Here is a 22529-nt window from a genome sequence, read left to right on the forward strand (position 1 = left end):
TGCAGGAAATTCGGAAAAATATGCAGGTCGCAACTGGGTTTGCGTAGTTATGTGAAACGCTGCACTCAGCCTTAATCTTCGGAATCGAAGACATTGCCATTATTATCATTATTACAAAATATGTCAAACAATTTGAAGTGATTACATACAAAAAATTAATCTCATTGTCATGACTTTCTTTCAAAACCTAAAAATAGTTCCTTTTTAAATTACCGAATATTAGGGCAATATTTTTTTTTTTTTGGTTTAATTGTAAATTTAGTTTTATTTTTAAATATCAACATTATTATTGCTGAGTTCAGTACAAAATGAAATTAAGCTAATGGAAACCTTGTGCCTCCTGCAGTCTGACAATGTCAAGTTTGAAATGAGCCAAAGCGAGGCTAGATCTAGGTTCACCACGGAGGTTGATGGACAAACTAACAAATAATTCCATTTCCGACCACAGTTTTAAAATTGTACTGAAACATTCAAGTGCAGCCACATCTCTGTACTGTGCCTCCTATTTGAACATTCTTTTAACGGAAGACATAATTTTGTAAATCTATTTTTTTCCTGCAACTCAATTTGAACATCAATAACAGACGTTTAATAATTGTCATTAATATTTTATATTTATATTTTTTAAAAATGTATTTACATCCTAGAAGCGAATCGTCATTTCTTCATAGAGCATTGTTATGTGAATTGCATAAATATCGATGTCCTTAAGCAGTATAATTCCTTTGTCAACAAACAAGTTTTGTAAGATTGTAAAGCTCTTTAAAATAGATTTAATATCTCGATAAAAGAGAAAATGATTTAATCAATGAAAGTCAATTTCTTTCCTTGCAGTCGGAGCTTGGTTTCATTCGTTTATGTTAGAACTTAGATGCCTACCATGTAAAACAATTTTTTTAGCCTGCTTTAAGTCATCGCCAACCGTTGAATCTTCCTGTTTATAAAAAAAAAAACCAAAATTGTATTGAAGAGCTTAGAAAATGGGCAATAACAACTCCCTTTCAAAATCCAGCAAACTTCAGTTTACAATAAGAGTTTAATATGTTGCTTATCATTTGTTTCACAAAACTGTTGTAAGATGCGCTTATTTTCAGCAAGGGTTTGTTTTTTATTTACAATTTTTATAATTAGATTCAAATAGAAATCAAATTGTGGGCTACAATTTTAACAAATGTTGCCTGTGTATCGACATAACTCACAAGGTGAATAGTGGATAGATCTGTTCTTTATTCTGTAATACTTTTGAAGCCATTGTAGCGTCCAACCACTGATGGGTCCCTACATGTGTCATAAGCTACATAACTAGACAATTTTGAAATAATATTTCATCACTAACCAAAAAAAAAAGTCTTTTGTGCTACAGATAAGTTTTGAAAAATTTTAATTTTAGTTTCAATCAACTCTCAAAAAATATCATAAGACTTTAAAAAAAAAAAAAGCTATGCATTTTTCTAAGAGGCCGCTAAAACATATCCTGCCGTATTTTGTTTTGTTTTTAATATTGTTTGAATAGTAGATTTTATAATTGTTCATGAATATTCTTAAATTATTTTTGGATATTGCTATATGTTCGTGAAGTCGACTTGGTTTCATAACCACATCAGAAAATGCTGTAATTCAAAGTAGAACATTGGAATACTTTTTATCTAGTGGCAATTCACTAAAACTCAGGAAAATACTCCTTTACATACCAGCGAATTTTCGTAACAACATGCACTTTGTCAATGATTTTTGTTTTAAAAAAAAAGGTTAAACTAATCTCTTTGAATTTTAACTTTAACGGGTTGTTTTTATTAACATTTACATTACAATATATTAACATATGTATAGGAAAAAAAACTATAATCTAAAAGGCCTATTACCTATTTTGTTTATCAAATCATAAACGTTTACGCGCGCAAGATCTAAGGACTATAGGAGCCTACTGGGTAAGAATTTAAAAATAGAAAATGGCATTCCCGAACTCCAATTCTAAAGCTGTTTCTGTTCTTAAATTAGAAGCAAGCTAACTATAATTAGTCTATATTTAGTTTGCCAGGAGAATACTTTTTTTATTTGTTTTGTTTCAGTGCACTTTAGTTTCCTATTTTCCCTTGTATGCCCAGCGCCCCTACCGACCCTTTGGCTCTCAGCACCCCCCAATTTTGTTTTGTTTCAGTGCACTTTAGTTTCTTATTTTCCCCTGTCTGCTCAGCGCCCCCTACTGACCCTTTGGCTCTAAGCGCCCCCCAATTTCACGAACCCCCCCCCCCCCCCCCCCCAGGGGCAATAGACTACTGGTCTAGACTAAGCTTCAATTCTTTAGTTTGAGACATATTCTTGCTTTATGTTTGTCTAGACTAAGCTTCTACAGCAGATTAATCAACTTCACCTCCCAATGAATTAGCGATCAGTTTAACTTGTCAAGTACGGTCCCTACATTATGACATGAATGATAAAAAACATCATGATTCTATCATAACAGGTATTCTAAGACTATATCTCTGTGTTACTGAAATAAGTTCTTCATAATAAAACTCATATTCCTACAAGTTTCTTTTTTTCCACTCAGGGATGACAACTGAAATATTTCCGAACTTTGCAGTTGTTCGCCTTAATTTCAACTTAACTTGGTTTTCAAATATACTTTTCTCTTTAGTGTCTTTACTAAGTTGATGGCTCCAAGTGTATGTTAGGTATATTTTCTGTCCAATATGAACAAAGAGATTGAAACGTCACTAAGCTGTTGCTGAATGAAAACATAAATGTAAGTAGAACTGAAAACTAGACAAAATCCTTCAACATTACAAACAAAAACATGTCAAGAAAACTCAGTGCAAAGTAATATAGTTACATTTATTTTACACATTATAATACAATACCAACATGGCGTTAGGAAATATAGATCATGTGAAACTCAACTAATAGGACTAATTGATGATTTTTAAGCACGTTTAGATAATAGTGAACAAATAGATGCTATCTTACTAGATATTTCCAAGGTTTTGATAAAGTTCACCACTATAGTTTGCTTAAAAAATTAAAATATTTTGGCATTAATGGTCCATTGCATCAGTGGATTAAAGATTTTCTGATAGGGAGAGAACAAACTGTAATAATAAATGGCTCTAAATCAACACCGATAACAGTAAACTCAGGTGTACCTCAAGGAACAGTCTTAGGTCCACTACTATTTTTAATTTACATAAATGATTTACCAAATTGCATTAGTTCAGGAACAAAAGTCAGATTATTTGCAGATGATTGCATAATATATAGAACAATAAAAACAACACAAGATACAAAGATATTTTACAAAGAGAATTAGATGAATTACAGAAATGGGAATCAAATTGAAGCATGTCTTTCGACCCAGAAATATGTCAGTTTTTAAGAGTAACAAAAAAACTAAAACAAATTAATTCCACTTATCTTACTCATGGTAAACCAGTAACACAGACTAAAAACGCAAAATACCTAGGTGTCATGGGCGTAGCCAGGGGGGGGGGTTTTGGGGTTCAAACCCCCCCCCCCCCCCGAAATGAAATCCCCCCCCTGGGGGGGGGATCAGAATTTAGTGAATGATTTTTTGCTTTGATTTTGTTTATTGTAGGTGAGATTTTAATACTAAACCATCAATTGTCCCAGCACAACCAATGGGGTTTTGAGTTTAAAACCCCCTACCAGGGGGGTTCGAGTTTAAAAACCCCTACCAGGGGTTTTGTGTTTAAAACCCCCTACTAGGGGTTTTGAGTTTTAAACCCCCTACTTGGGGTTTTTGCAGTTAACCCCCCCCCCCTCTTCTATAAAACAAAACAAAAATGCAAACGAAAATTCCCTAATTCCAAGAGCACAGTTAAGGGAGATTTTCATTTTAAACCCCCCTCCAAAATTTACGATAAACCCCCTCTTCGATATAAAAAAAAGTTAATTAAGCACTCAAAATGTTATGAGCGTATCTAAATGGGTTTTGACTTAGTTTTTAGTTTAAACCCCACTTCAGCGGGGTTTGAAGGTAAAAAATACCTCTTTAATAATAAAAACAAAGCAAATTATACACTCAAAATGTTTTGAGTGTAGTCAAAGGGGTTTTGAGTTTAAACTCCCCTCCAGTAGAGTTTGAAGCTAAAAAGTACTTCTTCAATATAAATAAAAGCTAATTACTCACACTAAAATCTATGAACGCAGCCATAGGGGTTTTGAGTTTAAACCCCCCTCCCCCCCCAGGAGGGTTTGAGGCTAAAAAATACATCTTTAGTCTAAGAAAAAAAAGCAAATTACGCACTCAAAATGCTATGAGCGTTGCCAAAAGGGGTTTTGAGTTTAAACCCCCATTCAGAGGGGTTTAATGCTAAAAATACCTCTTCAATATAAAAAAAAAAGCAAATTACACACTAAAATTATTTGAGCGTAGCCAATCCAATCAGGAGTTTTCAGTTTAAACCCCTCTTCTACAGATGGCGTTTGTTTAAAGTTTAAAACCCCTCCAGATGGTTTTGAGTTTAAGATCCCCCTACAGAGAATTTTGAGGTGGAAAATCCCCCAACAGATGATTTTGACGATAAAACTTCTCTTTTCGATATAAAATCTAAAGCAAACTACAGTCACTTAATTCCAAGAGCGTTTTCAAGAGTGGTTACACATTTTTACCAGTGGCAGGGCTCCCTTAATAAACTGTAGTGAATAGTCATCTACCGAAATTGAAAAACACTAAATGTGGCTCAACAAAGATGGCTAAGACAGATTTTAGTAGTCAGTTATAGAGATCGGGTTTAAATCAAGGAAATCCTATGCCGAACTGGGAGTCGACCATTTAGTAAGATTGTGACAGAGCGACGCATGAGGTTTGCGGGACATGTTCTCAGACAAAATGAATTACGCATAAGAAGAGCTGCAATGATATCCTGGTACAACTTGACGCCACTCATTCATTGAGGTCCTCATGGCAGGTGGGAAGAGGCTTCAGACATTACCAGTGACAGATTTTTATGGAAACAGCTTGACGTCAAATGTTCCGAACGGCGCGGTAGGGTCTAAGTCAGTAAGAATAGCACATTAGGTTTTTGAAATAAAACTTTTTAATAGCAGGAAAATGCACTGTAGATACCTCAGAATATGCATTTTGTTGGCTTTCAATACCAGAAATAGTGCTTGGCGGCGCGCGCTAGCGCTCCCCAGACCCCATTGCTAGTAATGGCAGGGAATGTACAATTTTATGTAAACAGCTTGACGGCAAATGCGCCAAACGGCGCGGGAGGGTCTAAGTCAGTAAGAATAGCACATTAGGTTTTTGAAATAAAACTTTTTAATAGCAGGAAAATGCTTCGCCCCGCGCTGGGGTGCTCCTAGCGCTCCCCCAGACCCCCTTGCTAGTATTGGCGGGGAATCTACAATTTTTCCATTAACTCATGGAAGAACCTATTCTAGGGCACAATAAACGTCTTCCGAAAGAATGAAGGGTCAGAATGCAATAAAGATTATGTACACACACACACATAAATACATATAAAAAAAAAATTCGGGGGGGGGGGGGGGGGGGGGGGGGGGGAAACCGAAAAAAAATCCTGGCTACACCTATGCTAGGTGTTATAATAAATGAAAAACTGTAGTGGAATCCCCATATTGATGAAACTATCAAAAAATCAAACAAAGCATTAGGGTTTATTAAAAGAAATTTCTATAAATCAAATAAGAACATAATGCTATTTAACCTTGGTTAGGCCAATAATAGAATATGCATCATCTGTTTGGGGTCTCTCAACTCAAGAAAACATTAAAAAACTGGAACAGACACAAAATAGAGCAGTGAGATTCATAACAAATGAATATTCATATTTGATTAAAGTAACAACTTAAGAAAAAGCACAAAATTTAGAAAGCCTTCAGGATCGATAGACAGTTGCTGTTTTTCAAACAAGGTCAATAGCAGAACAAAAGTATACAGACTGGTAATGCACATTTCTAAACAATAAAACATTTCTATTGGAAGCAACAGAATTTTGTAAGCAGAAACAGTTTGTACACACCAGCTATGTTTACTAAGAGCCCTGATCTTTATAAGTTTAAATACCTGCTTAAGAAGATAGTTTTCTATTTAAATCATGCATGAGTCTGATTGTAGAGATTTTATAGCCACCATCAAAATGATTCCTGAAAAAAGATAAATGGACACATTACAAAAAGTGACAAGTATTATTTGATTATTCAAAGTACTGCAATAACAAGAATAAGAATATATTAATTTTTTTAGCACAAAACCTACATACTTGAGTAGGCACAGAACATTACTACAACAATGTATTTTTATTGAGTTATGTTAAGCTTGGAAAACAAAAACTTTAATGAAAGAGATAGAAAAAGAAATTGCCTAATGAAGGTCCATTTGAACATTTTCTTTAGTTCTTTTTGAAAGCAGTGAAGCCACTGTTATTTCTGATCTCAATGTGGAGAAAGACCTTCAAACCCAGTACAACACTCAAGCTAGAACCACCAGAGGATAACCAATAACACTGATGCCAGTGAGTTCAAGGTTCTTAGCTGAACATCAAGGAATTCATCACTGTTATTGTACTGAAAATGTATTCTCATTTTATTAAATAAAATTGTTTACACTAATGGGAAGTCATTAGAATGACTTGAACAGATGATCAGCTGAAATTTATATTGCATCAAACATACACTAATTCACATTTCAATCCTATCTGCTAACAAAGTTATACAGTTGTCTAGAAGGGAGAGAAGTTTCAAGTCCAAAGACAGATTGTGTGCAGTGTGACAATGCAGATAAAGAAAGGACCTTTAAAAAAAAGAAACTACAAAAAGAGGGCTGACCATAATGTAACTCTATAGATAAAGCTCTGACAATAATGTAACTCTATAGATAGAGCTCTGACCATAATGTAACTCTATAGATAAAGCTCTGACCATAATGTAACTATAGATAAAGCTCTCACCATAATGTAACTCTATAGATAGAGCTCTGACCATAATGTAACTATAGATAAAGCTCTGACCATAATGTAACTATAGATAAAGCTCTGACCATAATGTAACTCGATAGATAAAGCTCTGACCATAATGTAACTCTATAGAAAAAAGCTCTGACCATAATGTAACTCTATAGATAGAGCTCTGACCTTAATGTAACTCTATAGATAAAGCTCTGACCATAATGTAACTCTATAGATACCCTATAAACATGCCCATTACGGCCCAGTATCAGTTTTAATTAGGGTTATCCCCCTTTGCCCTAATTGCAGCCCTAAATAGCCCAAATCGCGCCCTAATGGGCGCGCATACCGTTTGCACATTGGCGTCATTAGGTTCCCATAAGGGACCAATACGGGCTACCCTAATCGTGCCAATATCGGCCCAGAATGGGTAAACCCACTTCCGGATTCATTGGGGATTTCCAGAATCGCGCCCTAATCAAGCCCATACTAGCCCCAATGGTTTAGTAACTGAGATTTTCATTGGGGTTTAATTAGGGATAACCCTTATTGTGCCAATATCGGTCCGATGCTGGCCCTAATGGTTTAGTAATTGAAATATTAATTAGGGTTCAATTAGGGATAACCCTTATTATGCCAATATCGGTCCGATGCTGGCCCTAATGGTTTAGTAACTGAAATATTTATTAGGGTTCAATTAGGGATATCCCTTATTGTGCCATTATCGGTCCAATGCTGGCCCTAATGGTTTAGTAATTGAAATATTAATTAGGGTTCAATTAGGGATAACCCTTATTGTGCCATTATCGGTCCAATGCTGGCCCTAATGGTTTAGTAACTGAAATATTTATTAGGGCTCAATTAGGTATTATCATGCAAATACTGTCTCCGATGGTTCAGTCATTAAATTTTATTATGGCTTAATTAGGAATAATCTTTAATGTTTTTCAATACTGTAGTTTAAAACAAATTCATTAGTGATTTTTTGTTTATAATGCCCTTTTTGTTCAAATGCAGCTCAATGGTTTAGTATGAGATTTTTAACCTTTTACATAGGTCTACTTTCACACTGATGATTTAGATCTAGCAATAGAATTATTTGACATAATTGTTTGGAAATTATAATAATTGAATCAGTGCATGATTTCTATATACATCTAGCTATAATGTCAACATATTTATAAAGTAATGGACAAGTTAAATTACATTTTTGGGTTTGAACACTATCAAACAATACAATTTTTGGTAACGTACTATATAAGACTTGCATGCTCTGATCATTTATTCTTAAATCAAACTTACACAATTAACTTTTTTTTATTTTTTATTCATGGAATAATTAACCAACACAAAAGACAAATATAACAGCACAAACAAGATATCAAGACAGCATTTTCATTCAATTCTTAGCATTCTTTACAAGCTGACTTCAAGACTGGTGGCAATAATTCATATTTTGACTTCCATGCAGCAGCTGGAACAAACAAACAAACAAATAAATATTATAGTCATGTAATAAAACTACCTTCAAGCTGTATTAATAATAAAAAGAATCTAACAATTAAACATCAGAAGACCTTACATTTATCTATGTGGACATACTATTTAACGGTTATATTTCCAGCCCTTGATGATAAACGGTGCTCAAAAATTAGGTTGCTTCTAAAGCCTATTAAGCAACACAAAAATTAATGGTATTTCAAAATTTGGAGTTCAATCTTCTCCTTAAATTAAATGTTATGAATTGGTGTCAGCAAATGTGGCACTGGTATTTGACTATGCTAAAAGTGCAATGGCAGACTAGATCGAGCTAGGCTTCAATTCATTCAATATTATATTTTGTCCAATTTATTTATATTAACTTTATCACAGGCTCTTACTAATACAACTATATTCTGTTGTAATTAGAGTTCTATGGTAATTTAAAAAATAAGTTGGCTGAAAAGTTATTCTAGAATTAAAATAAATAATTATCACAGTGAAACTTAAAAAAAACATAACAAAAAAAAAAACCACAACCAGCATATTTCAAAATTAGGATAGCATTTCTTTATTTACATTTAATAAATTCCATCCCATTAACAATTTACTTTCAGATTGCTGATCAGTAATCTAAAAGCAAAATTTAATTCTTACCTTCTTGAGCAGGCTTGCTTATGAAAAGATGAACAGCATCTGTACTGCATGCATAGGTTATTATTAACCTAAAAGATTAATGTCAACTTCCCCTAAAGACAATGTGGCGATCTGTTAAAAAAAAATAAAAAAATAAATAAATAAAAACATAAAAAATGTTTAAAGAATGCAAAAAAAAATAATATTACAATAGAGGCAAAACACAAAATGTTTAAGGTAAGGTATACAAGAAGGATTGTTGCTATATAATGACATTAGGTCAAAAACAATTCTATGTAGGCCCTATTTTCATTGTATAAATGTTCATTATAATTTTTTATGCAAATTAATAATGAACTTAAATCTCAGTGAAATTACAAAAAGCTGAAGATATTGCTCTCGAACATTGTTTCACAAGATTAACATTTATTTTACATTTTCTTTATTTAATCGATTTGATCTCATTAAAATTTTCATTTGGTTTGGGGGGATAGGGTGTCACTGATCAGTAATCTTAAAGAAAAATTTATTCTTCGTACCTTTTTGAGCAGGCTTCCTCATGAAAAGATATTGAACAGCATCTGTAGTGCATACATAGACAAATCTTATTGTCAGCTGCCCTTAAAGAAAACTGGCATTCTAAAAAAAAAAAATAAATAAAATTACAATAAAGACAAATCCTGAAATGTTTATGGTATGGTGTATAAGAAAAACTGTTGCTATAGCCTAATGATGAGACTGTATTTTTTCTTTAACAGTATCCACACAATGAAATTTTAAAAAGCCTAAGCCTTAGCTAAGCCTATGCCTATAGAATGAATCCTAGATCAAATTGTAGAAAAATGTGTAATATAATAATTAGTATTAAGACCTCTAGATATTCTAGCTAGATCTAAATATAATCTAGATCTATGTCTAGTTTATAGATCTAGAATTTCTAGATCTGTATAGATCTATTTAATTCTATTACATAGAGCCTAGAGTCTTTAAAATTTACAAAAAATAAAATCTAACATATATTGAGTATTGGTGAATAAAGATGTAACGCTACCTGGACCTGGTTATGTGGTATGCACGATGGAATGTTTGGTCGCCTCGTTGGTCTCTGCATGGTCGTCTGGTTCATACCCTGCAACTGCCATCACTTCCCTAAGCTCCTTTGAGGTTTAGACTACCAAGTAGATATCTTCAACTCTGAAGGAACATTTAAAAAAAAAAAAAAAAAACAATGTCAATATAGGGCTATAGTTTATAGCAGCTATAGGGTTAGCCGTTAGTGGCGTTAGTCTATTATATATAGGCCCCTAATATAGATATACTATATATATACATATTTTTCTAGACATATCTCAATATCTGATTTTAAAACCAATATAAACGTTTGATTTTATTTAGATTCTATTTGTATAAATTTAAACATTCTAAACTCTAGACTAGATTTTCAAGATCTGGAGTGTAGGCCTAATATTGTACATTAGTCTCTACAAAGTAAATATCTATATTATAAGATTATAAGTCTATACTATAGGTCTATGACTATAACTAGTTACTAGATCTAGAATTATTTAATCTAAATGACCTATCGCCTATAGTATGAAAAAATTAAAGATTAGTCTGTATTAACAATATATTAATTAAATATTATTCTATATCTACTAAATTTTCTAATAACAACTAGATTTTAGAATCTAGACTATTCTAGACTATCTTTTATTAGATCTAGATCTAGATCTAAGTTTACTAAGTCTTAGTCTTAGTATATCTTATAAGTCTAGGTCAATTTTTTCTAACCTCAAAATATTTGAATTAGAATAGAACTAAAATCTATATATGAGTATGAGTACTATGAGTATAATAATTATTATATTAATATACCAAAGTGTCCAAAGTCCTAAGTCTAAGTATTAGTTTACAGTTACGTGACTAGATAGGCATATAGACTAGATCTAATATTCTGCCCTAAAAGTTAAAAGGTAGTAGATTTAGATTTAAGATCTAGTAAGTCCTTAACTCTTAACTAAATCTAATTCTATGCTGCAGATGCATTAGCCATTTCATGGCAGATTCTAGAATCTAGATCTAGAATCAATTCTAAATAGTAAATCAGTAAATCTAGTCATAACGCATGAATGTTAATCACTTAAGTCTAAGTCGTCTAGATCTAGATTTAATAGGTCTCAAGTCTAGATTAGATATAATATAGACCACTATATATTAATAATATTATATCGTACTAGATCTAGTAGCCTATTACTACTATTAGTAATTAGATCTAGATATTATAATAAAACTAGTCTAGAGAGATCTATAGAATCTCTAGATCTAGATTCTTAGCATTCTAGATTATCTAGATATATATATAAATCTATTCTAAGTCTAGACCTAATCTACTATCTAGATTAGATCTGTTAGTAGTGTTAGAGTACTTAGAGATTCGTCATCTGATGATGATCTGTACTTGTGATAGGCTTAAGACTTTAACTTATAAGTTACAACCATTCCAATTGAATTTCCATGGCTGCTGCCATTGCTGCCAAGAGTTGAAGAACATATCATTATCATGACATATGCATTGATATCAAGAAGTACAGCTCTTATAATTATTTATAATAGATCTATTATATTAATGAAAGTCTAGATTGACTAGACCTAGACTAGAGTGACTATAGCTCTATAACTTGTAGTATAACTAATAACTTAACAGATTTAGATCTAGATCTAGCTAGCTCTAATTTGATCCACGTGTGTACGCTCTAGAGTGAAGACTGAATAATCCAGTTTGTGCCGAATATCGCGAGCTTAAAAGAAATAAATGCTTCTTTTTCATTGGTCGAAAAAAATTTTAAAATGTATAAAACTTTTTTTTTAAAATCTAAATCTAAAAAAACAACAACAAAAAAACCAAATATGTTCTCCTTTAACTTAAGATTCTATGTGTGATTAAATATTACTAGATATAGATATATTTTTTTAGTGTGCACATTAAAAAATCAGACACACACACACTATTTGATTACGAAAAGTCTGCATTGGGCCCATACGGGTAAAACTTCACTATTCCAGTTAGGGATTTCCCCAATAGAACCCTAATTAATTTTTTTTTAAAATCTTAATATTACTTACAAAAAGGATTCAAAGCAACATTTAGCTTTAAGACGATTAATACTACATTTTAAAACATCATAATATTGTTTTTTATGTTATAATAAAGATTTCATCATGTTGGTTCTGGCGTGATTGGGGAAATCCCACACCGGCACGAAAGCGGAAAGACGTTAACGGCCCAATAACTAAAATCCCACACCGATCCGTTAACGTTTTTATAGGGGCGATTGTAAGTAGGTCAATCTACCCAATGAAACCTTATTACCCCACACCGCGCCAGAATGGTTTTGATGGGGCTTTGTTTATAGGGTAGAGCTCAGACCATAATGTAACTCTATACATGAAGATTTGACCAACAATCAAACTCTGTAAAGCCAACAATAAAAATTGGGTCCTGAAGATAGAGATTGATCTAAAATGCAGCCTCTGTAGATAGAGATCTGGTCTAAAGTTTGACATTGTAGATAGATTTTAGAGCTATAGTTAAACCCTGCAGATAGAAATCTGACTTAAATTGTACCAGGAATTAAAACTATATAATTGGACCATGTAGATAATGATCTGACTTATAATTTGACTATAGATAGAGATCTGAAATATAATTAAACTATGCATATAAACCATGTATATAGGGATCCTGCCTTCAATCTGAAGCTAAAGACCAAGAACATCAAAGAAAAATAGCACTTGATTCACAACTTCAACAAGTGAGTCTTGGAAATTAGTAAAAAGGTTGCAATCCAAAAAACCCTAGTCTCACTTATTTAAAGTTGTTTTTTTTTGTGTGTGGACTGTACCAATAATATTATAAATTAATCTTCCCCATGAAAACAAAAGTCTCAATAATATTAATAGGTGAAGATGTTTAACTCATGTTATATTGTTACAATGTACTAACTACTGGAGGCATTGTACTAACCAATGGTTGAAGTAATGAAACATCATGTACAAATCCTGTCTGTCATTAAATCCTTGTTGTTTAGGGATTAAATTATGGTAGCTGTTGAAATATGTCTGCCCAAAGCCACCAAACATTTTGGAGATTGCCAAGTCATATTCAGAGTGACCATAGAAGGAAGCTGGATCAAAAATAACTACCAGAAACAAAAAAAAAATTAAGAACTTAATTGTAATCAACTTTAATGATGAAAAATATGTTCAGGTATTTACAAGGATTTTTATACTCTCCTTTTATCAAATCAATCAGTTTAAAAGTTGGGAAAATGTTTGGTCTTGGTAATATTGTCAGAGAAATATCAGGAAGAAAAAAAAATGATTAAGTAGGCTTATCAATAATCCACACAAAAATATTAAATATTAATTTAAAGAAAAAAAATCGTTAATGAGAATGATTCAATAGTGATGCGCCCTGTCTACTTCTGTATGGTTCAGTTTTAGATAGTCTATCATCAAAATAATTATATTTATTATTTCATGAAAGAAAATTGCAAGAATGAATATCAAGTAGTTGACTAATTATTTAATTTTAAAAACAAACATATTTAACCCTTAAAACGCGTGTGGTAGTTTAGCCTCCACTTTTTATACACTCAGTGTAAAACAGCTCAGCACTTTAAGGGTTAACCAAATGGATGGACATTGCAATACAAATAAATAGCTTCAAACAACAATAAAACTAGAAGTCCATTCTGTGTAAAAAATAAATGTTTTTTAAGTAACATATGATAGTAAATATAACAGTAAATTATATACAGCAAATGATACAAGTAAAGATAACAAAAATTATACTTAAGTAAAGAAAGGTAAAATACCTGGGTCTTCATCAGTTTCTGCGGCATTACCTCCCCATAGGTCACCATGCAGAAGTGCAGGGACAATGTCAAGGTCAAGAAATAGTTTTGGAAGTTTAGGTAGTAAAGAAGACCATTCTTGACCAACATCACGATCATTATACTGACGCAAAACAAAATGTAAAGAAAAATATTTTAACATTTCTATCAAACAGAGTTGTTTATTTTTTGCTATGAAATGTTAACTCTATTCTCTGCAAAATTATAAAACAAATTTTCTTTGGAATAAAAAAAAAAGAAATATATTTATTTACAAAGACTCTACTAATTCTCTACTGCCACTTTAAAAATAATTATTACTCTAGCATTGCCCAAAATTTACCGTTTTCTACCCTTTAGAAAATTAGAAGGCTTTTTTTGAGACTAAGACTAAGACTAAGACTGCTTTATTGATCCTTACGGAAATTTGTTGTGATTACAAGGACTCGTTTCTCATATAAAGACAACACAACAGAAACATACACATAAATACAACAGACAACATAAAGAGTTCATTCAGCGATTACACACAGGTATCTTGGTGCATTTCATGTTCCCTGATCAATGAGTGGCGGTGATAGTGTCTGACCGAGTGAAGTACGAACGAGTTTTTGTACCGCTCCGTTCTTGTTTTGATTGACAGCAGTCGCCCACTTCGCGACGACCTGGCGTAGTTCTGATGGAGCGGGTGGCCGTTGTCTTCCAAGATTTTTTCGATTTTTCTTAGGCACGTTTGTTCAAAAAGTTCCTTTAAATGTGGTAATGTTGTGAGTGTAATTTTTGATGCTTTTTTAATGATGTTTTCTAGACGTTGCAACAGTTTAGATGAGGCGTTGCCTTGCCAACAACTTATTCCGTATGTTAGCAGATTTTGTACAGTCACGCCGTAAAATGTCTCAAGGATCTTCTTGTTTAATTTAAAACTGTTGAGTTTGTATAGAAAAAAGAGTCGCTGGGCTGTTTTCTTTGTCAGAGTTCCAAGGTGGTCTTCCCATGAAAGCTTGTTGTTGATGATAACGCCTAGATATTTATATGCCTTTACTGTTCTATAGATGTAGTGTTTATTTGCAGTTCACGTATAGTTTGTTTTTTCTTTCTAAAATCTATTATAAGTTCTTTAGTTTTTGTTACATTCAGTTCTAGAAAGTTGTCGGTGCACCAGTTTGTAAACTCTTCTATCGAGCTTCGATACTGAGTTTCGTCTCCTGAAATAAGACTGACTATGAGCTTATATATTTTTAAAAGCTGTTCAGAGCAGCCCACTTAAAGCTATTAACTTTTCAAGAAAACTGAAAGTCTTGAAAATTATGAAAAAAAAAAACAAAATATGGAACAATGTAAAACAAATCAAAATAAATTTCCTTCTTTTACATTTATCTTCTTAGCCATTATGATACTGTTAATAATTATTTGAAAAAGGCTTATAATTTCGGCCTTTTTTTTTCAGTTTTAAAGAACATTAATTTCATCTATAGAATAAAGCTCTATAATGAATTTCTAACTAAAAAAAGAAGCAACACAGTCATTACTACTGACATAGACAAACGCTAATTAATCCACCTCAACCATTTAACAACCTATCTTATGCCAAATAAAAATAATTTACCTTTTCTTCAGCCCACCTGACGTGCTGGTCTATTTTTCTGGCGAAGAAATCCTGGCAAAACAAAGCCATGCAAATTATGTTGTTACTAAATTGTAGGAAACTACATTTAATAGATAATAGGGTACATATATATTGGAAGTGGATTAGCAGTCAACGTTGAGGAAAAATCAGCAGATGGCGACCCATAGGCAGCTTGGAGTACAAAGTACTACATACTGGGAGAACCTGTGATGCTACAGATTCCAAAGTGTGTCAGCACCAACCATTTCTTTGGAAACAGCTGCATGAAAAAGGGGGAAGTGCTCTGTGGGTGTCAGCCAGACACTATAGATAACCTTAGCAAAATCAGCCAGCCAATGTGTTACATTTTTAAAGATCAATCAGCCACCATATATTCTTATATATTCTTTTATTGTGGGTTCAAAAGATACCAGTATCTTTTTTCTTTTTTTCTTTCCCAATATATCAATATATTTTAAAATAATAAAAAAATTAAGCGAGACAAACTAAAACTAAGAAGACTAGAAGGATCTTTTTGACGATGTGGCATGAACTTGTAAACTATCATATGTTCACATCAATAAGAAACAAAGTATCATGAGACAAACCTTATGGAGCTAACAAATCTAGTGTGAAGCAAATAATGAGCTAAAATGTATAAAACATAACATATATTTCTAAAATGTAGAGGGATAATGATATAGACTTTAACACAAAGAAACTAAAAATATAAATGTTCTGAAAAACTGTAAAAGAGTGTTTGTGTGCCAACATGAAATTATCACTAAAAAAAAGGAGTGGGAACTAAGATAAAGAGTATATTCTGTGTCAATTAAAAATTATTTTTTTTAAATGCTCTAAACCATTATCTGGTAGTTAGCTGGAAATAAAATAATGAAATTAAAATAGAAAGAACTGACTAGCCAATTATCCATCCAGTTATTGTCTTGAGGGAGGTAACCACAACAAGTAGTCACAGGGAATCCAAAGTGTGTAACATAGCAGGAGTAGTCTACTTTATAATGAAGTGACTGTTGTTTAGATACTGCCTTTTCCTTTAGTCCCTTATTGAATAAATGCAGCCTACAAGATCACAAAGAATAAACAGCAGAAGATTATGAGGAATACTAAATACATATATTAACTTCATTATGAGAGAGTTTTATAAAATGTAATGAATAGCACAGTATATCCATCACATCACACTTACATCAAATCACATATCCATCCATCACTTATAAATCCATCAAATCACACATCCATCCATCACATATACATACACTGCATCCCACATATCCATCACATCACACATCCATCCATCACATTACACATACATACATCAAATCCTAGTGCTATTAGAGCATGAAATGGGTTGCCTGAAAACCAGTGACTTGGCGGAGTTTAGGTCATTGGTTAATATGCATGACTAAATGCATGACACGTAGGACGTAATCATCTTCTTTTTTGAAGTAACGTCTGTATCATTTAAGATAAGAAACATACATTTATCACAAATACATACATCAAATCACACCATCCATCATCTATACATCACACATACATACATACATCATATTATATATATATATATATATATATATATATATATATATATATATATATATATATATATATATATATATATATATATATATATATATATATATATACATCACCACAAATATGTAACTTACAATAGTTTTCCTTTAGATAAAAACATTTACATAATTGATAAGTATCAATGAAGCTACCAATTAAAACAAAGTGAGGAAAAAATGTCTATGACTATGGGAACATAACAGTAAAGCAAAAATACTATTATTTGATAACAAAGTTACATAAAGAATGTTTTTCAATCAATTATTCATTTATGTATGTTACACTAGTGAAATGAGAACCCAATCACATTGTTCACTTTCACTTCAAATTAATTCAGGTAAACATCCCTTAGGATAAATCATGTTATGTAATATTTTAGAAAACATTAAATTATTAGTTATAGGTTACCAATTTGAAGACATTTAAAGAATATGAACCTTGCCATTTGTTCTCCAAGTTTAGCAGCATGAAGAGACAATCCTTGCATGTCAATATAGTCCATGACCAACATAGCTCCACCTTTAGGGTTTCTTAAAACCTGCATTATACCGGTATAGAGATTTATAAGTATAATCCTGAACATGAATGATAACTTCTGAAGTATTAGCTGCAAATTTGAAGATACAATGTCTATAAAAGAAAAAAAAACATCAATAAATACAAAAGAATTTGAAGCTGAAGAATAATTAGACCATTCAATGAAAACTTCTAATAATAAAGATGCTAGTTGTTTAGTGAGGGTGATGAAGTTGAAATTTTCATTTAAAAAAAAACAACAATGTAAAAAGTATATAAAAATGTTTTTTTTTCTCGAATCTTCATGTTTGAAATGAACAATATTTATGATGGAGACCTTTTAATGTATGTATTTATCCATGTAAAAGAAATATAGAAAAAAGTGCACCTTTATTGGACTAGGCACCTTGACCTGATCAGCTGTTTTAAGTGCTGCTAGACTTTCATATTCACCTTCAAACATCTGAAAAGCCTGTAATCAGAAATGAAATATGATAGAAATATCAAGGTGCCTACATATTGAATTTGAATATTTAAAACAAAACACAGTTATGAATCCTTTGCTTAAGTTTCATGCAGAAAGAAAGCAATCTTTTTATTTTTAGTTTTAATTGTTCAAATTTAGCTAAATTAAGCCAATCATCATTTTATACTCCATATCACTCCAGTTGAGTGATGGCTAGTGAGAGTAGAATTCTTTCTTCCAAAAGCCCAAGACAGAAAGTCAGTAGTTGTGCATCATGCAAGTATGTTTCCTTAAAAGTCAAGAGAAAGTTGCTTTCCAGACCTGTTGAATAAGAATTTTGTGGTCTGGGACAGAGATAAATAATATGGGTCATGGTTAAACCAATCAGAAATAATTAAACGTCTTGTGCTATTGATACAGCACAGCTTATTACATTCTTGTAAATGTTTTATTTTTTTTACATTTATATTACTTCCAAAAGTCTTTTTATTGCTTTATTTTGATAACAAATCTTAAAGAAAGAAAAAACAACTTTCAATGATATTCCTTTCTTTAGACAATATCTTTTTATTAAACAATAGACAAATTATTTACCTCTGGCTTAGAATTATACTTGACAAATATTAATCCTTTGTCTGTGTCATAGGCTGTTCCCTCATTGATGCAGCCTCCTCCACTTTTGCCAGTACCTTTTATCCAGTGAAGTTCTAACTCATGTTTCAATAATTCTTCTGTTGAACTCATTTTCCTTCTACACTTTTAGAAATAGTCACATATGAGTCTTTTTTTTTAATCTAAATAATTTTAAAAAAGGTCAATTTAATTTTTTTTTGGTTAACAAGCTACATCTTGTACTAAAGTAGACAAAAATCAAACCTTTTATATGATTTAATGCGTTACAGGTAATTAAAGCTAAGAGCCATACAGTGCATGTTTTTGTGTGTGTATATACATAATTAATCTTCATTACATTCTTACCCTTCATTCTTTAACACATTTTTTTTGTACCCTAGAAAAGTTATTCCTGGAGTTAGTGAAAAAAAAAAAAAAAAAAAAGAAACCCCCGCCCTTGCCAGCTACGGAGTCCTCCTACAGAAAGATTTGAGGTTAAAACCCCTTTTCAATATCTAACTAAAGCCATTTACTTTAATCATCATCATTGGCCTCCTTCAGTCGTAGAACGACTATGGTTCATCTCAGAGCACAATTCCTCATGTGGCTGTGGAGCCCTATTTTGGAGAGACACTCCCGTCCACAGATAGCGCAGGTTAAGGTGGCTTTTGCTTCGGTGGTAGAGGAGCTGGACGTTTTTCAGATTGTAAGTTTTTTTTCCTGAGCTGAGACCCATGTACTTTCACTGTCCATAGCTTTCTTGGTCACTGTCTCTCTCCATCTGTTGCAGTCTAGAGCTATGTCTTCCCAATTGTCAGTATTGATGTTCACTGATTTGAGGTCACGTTTTATTACATCTATGTAACGGAGGTGGGGGCGACCAGGTTTTCTTGTGCCAGTCGCGAGTTGTCCATAGAGGATGACTTTCGGGATGCGCTTGTTCTCCATCCGGCAAACATGTCCAAGCCAGCGCAAACAGCGTTGTCTGAGGGCTGTAAAGATGCTGGGACCAAAATGGAAGTCTACAAGGCATGCGTTATGAGTACACTGCTGTATGGCAGTGAATCATGGAACACCTACGCAAAGCAAGAGAGAAAACTGAACTAATTCCATTTGAGATGTCTCCTTGGGATCTTGAATGTCAAATGGAAAGAAAAAGTGTGTAATTTACTATAACAGTTGCAAAATCTATGAGTGTAGCTAAGGGGGCTTTGAGTTTAAAAAATGCTAAGCAAATAGTTTGAAGTTTATAACCACCAACAGAATTTGATGATAAAACTCCCCTTTTGATAAAAAGAATCTAAACCCAACTACAGTCCCCTAATTTCATGAGCATCCCCAAGAGCTAGTAAAGGTCTTGAGATTAAGATTAAATCCTCTCCAACCCCTTCCTACAAAAGGAAAAGCAAAGCAACAATTACAAAATATGAACATAGCCAAAAGGGGTTCTATGTTTACTCTTGCACTCCAATAAAAAACTAAAGTAAAACTATATAGTTACCAATTTCTACCAGATGCTTGGCTCCTAGCTTTAATAAAGTGCAGTGAATAGCAGATTTTGTTTTGAACTACAATTTTTAATACCAGGATAATGCATTGTAGATACCTCAGAATATGCATTTTTTTTTAAATACCAGAAATAATGACTGGAGTCCAGACTTTGCTGGGAAAGCTCACAGACCCCCTAGCTGGCAAGGGTGGGGTGTCTACTGTCTTTCCACTACCTCAAAGAACCTTTTCTAGGGTAGAAAAAATGTCCACAGGAATGAATAAGGGTCACAGTGTAATAAAGATTAATTATATATATAGGCCTACACACACACACATTTGAGGGGGGGGGGAGCAATTGCTTTTCATAATTTTCCACTGCATGAAGAAGATTCTGTGCATTCTGTGTCCATTCTTTCAGTTGTTGATTCAGAAAGTTTCTCCAACAGCTTGATGACAGATGCAAGGAAACTGCTGACATAGCTTTTTCTCTTGCAGACCACCTTGTATTACTCTCCTTTTTTAAACTCCAGGCTCCAGCTTCTTTTAGTTTGGCCCATCTCTGCATGGGATGAATGGAAAAAAAAGTTTAACTATTCATGTACAGTTCCTAAAAAAGGTGACAACTGCTGGATCTATCTCAGCAGAATGAAGAGCAGCCAGGTTCAGATAGTGATTATCACAGTTTAGAAATGTTGCCTTTGGATTTATGTCTAAGAGAAAGACGGCCACTCATTGTGGCTGCCTTATCATAGGTTTGACCTCTCCACAGATCCAAGTCCAGTCCAATGTCTTTAAGAGTTTTCAGAACAAGATCTTCATAATGTTGTCTATCAGGTTTCAAAATTTCAGAGTAACCAATGAATGGCTCTTTTATTTCAAAATTACAAGTAACAAACTATTAGTGATACCTGTTCTTGGTAAAAAAAAAAAAAAACGGGTGTGGAATCACGCATCAGAGAAAAGTAACAAACTTGCTTGAGTTTCCCAACAATTGATTCCCTAACTTGATTGCCCATCAAGTTTATCAACTCATTTTGAAATTCTGGTGACAAATAATGTGTCTTCCCATATTCGATTCTATGTAAGTGGTGTTTTGTGACTTCATCAAATTCCATTAGAAATTTCGAAGATGCTAGATAGTTCCCAGGATTGAGTGAATTCAGTTTTTCATTGTGACCATGTAGGCTTGAGTTTGTTTTTGCTAAGTAGGCCTACTTAATAGTAACTGCTAAACGCTTCAGATTATCCTCTCCAATACTGCTGATTTTTTAAAATGTTTGCATGAAACATATGCAACAGTTCATCTGGTTCTGCCTTAAGCTTTTCTTCTTCTAGCTTGCACTTCAAAAAAACTTGTCTGTGGTGGACTCCTTCTTCATGTTCTTTCAGTCTCTCAGGTTTCTTCCATTTTTTGAAACCAACTCCAGGTTTGCTCAATGCACTAGATGTCTTTCTGATGCTTCAGAAAACAGTATGCATGCAAAACAAAATAGACATCCCAAGTGTGGAGAGAAGAGGAACCCAGATCGGTTGCAAATTTCTCCTGTTGGAAGCTTTCTAGTGAACCATGATGTCAACCTTCATGATTTATTTTGGGCAAACTCTACTGGAAATAATACCATTCATTTTTGTTTTGGAAAAAAAGAGCTACCCTTCAACAGTATTTGGCTCTCAGTTCCTCAGATAAAATTCCATATTTAATTTATTTAAAAACAAAATTAGGACACTCATAAGTGGGGCCCAGGGGATCCTCAAATTCTCCCCCTCCTCCCCCACCCTAGATATGTCACTGATTATGATTTATGCCTTTGTATTGTAGTTAAAAGTTCAAAATATAGGACATGACAATGTATCCAAAATATAAGCCTATAAATGTAGTGTAGTATAGTTCAGTCATTAAGTTTTATTAACGGTTTAATTCAACCAATATAGATATTAGATTCTAGTTATAATAATATTATAATATATATTATAAATATATATAATATATAATTATATTATTATTTTTTTATACTATTATTATATTATTATTATAGAGTAATAATAGACTAGTCACTAGTCTAAATTATAGTCTATTATTATACTCATAATTTTATAGTAATTTATAGTGACTACTATGGACTAGGTCTACTAGTCTGTAATTTTCTGGGTGAATTTTACTTGATACAAGTCTAGTCTAGTCTCTCAGTCTTTAGATTCTAATATATTCATAATATTCTATTTGATAAACGATTGAATATGAGCTGAGTCTCAGTCTATATATTAAATATAGATCTATGTATTTTATATATATATAGCTC

General features: G+C 32.7%; 1 protein-coding gene and 1 long non-coding RNA gene across 10 annotated transcripts; both read right to left on the reverse strand.

Moving 5' to 3' along the window:
- Positions 1 to 844: 844 nt before the first annotated feature.
- LOC106063368 (ketosamine-3-kinase-like) lies at positions 845 to 22523 on the reverse strand. 8 transcript variants are annotated; one of them, XM_013221718.2, is made up of 10 exons: positions 20240 to 22174; positions 18721 to 18882; positions 18049 to 18132; positions 17582 to 17682; positions 16466 to 16628; positions 15546 to 15596; positions 13922 to 14063; positions 13069 to 13243; positions 6050 to 6129; positions 845 to 934 (listed from the first exon to the last, which is right to left on the reverse strand). In XM_013221718.2, exons 2-9 carry the CDS (start codon positions 18868 to 18870, stop codon positions 6054 to 6056), a joined length of 942 nt encoding a protein of 313 aa, XP_013077172.2. In that variant the 5' UTR covers positions 18871 to 18882; positions 20240 to 22174; the 3' UTR covers positions 845 to 934; positions 6050 to 6053. The 8 variants fall into 8 exon arrangements, with proteins under 8 accessions (XP_013077172.2, XP_055862488.1, XP_013077166.2 ...); XM_056006513.1 differs by lacking the exon at positions 845 to 934 and adding an exon at positions 22390 to 22491 and having other exon boundaries at positions 5564 to 6129; positions 18721 to 18877; positions 20240 to 20306; XM_013221712.2 differs by lacking the exon at positions 845 to 934 and adding an exon at positions 22390 to 22491 and having other exon boundaries at positions 5564 to 6129; positions 20240 to 20306.
- LOC129922078 (uncharacterized) lies at positions 8236 to 11897 on the reverse strand. Of its 2 annotated transcripts, none has more exons than XR_008774080.1 (5): positions 11747 to 11897; positions 10102 to 10238; positions 9584 to 9683; positions 9066 to 9176; positions 8236 to 8403 (listed from the first exon to the last, which is right to left on the reverse strand). It is a non-coding gene; the product is annotated as an uncharacterized LOC129922078 (long non-coding RNA). The 2 variants fall into 2 exon arrangements; XR_008774079.1 differs by having other exon boundaries at positions 10096 to 10238; positions 11747 to 11896.
- Positions 22524 to 22529: the final 6 nt, after the last annotated feature.

This window comes from Biomphalaria glabrata, chromosome 12 (assembly GCF_947242115.1).
Source record: "Biomphalaria glabrata chromosome 12, xgBioGlab47.1, whole genome shotgun sequence".
In the NCBI taxonomy this organism is placed as follows: domain Eukaryota; kingdom Metazoa; phylum Mollusca; class Gastropoda; family Planorbidae; genus Biomphalaria; species Biomphalaria glabrata.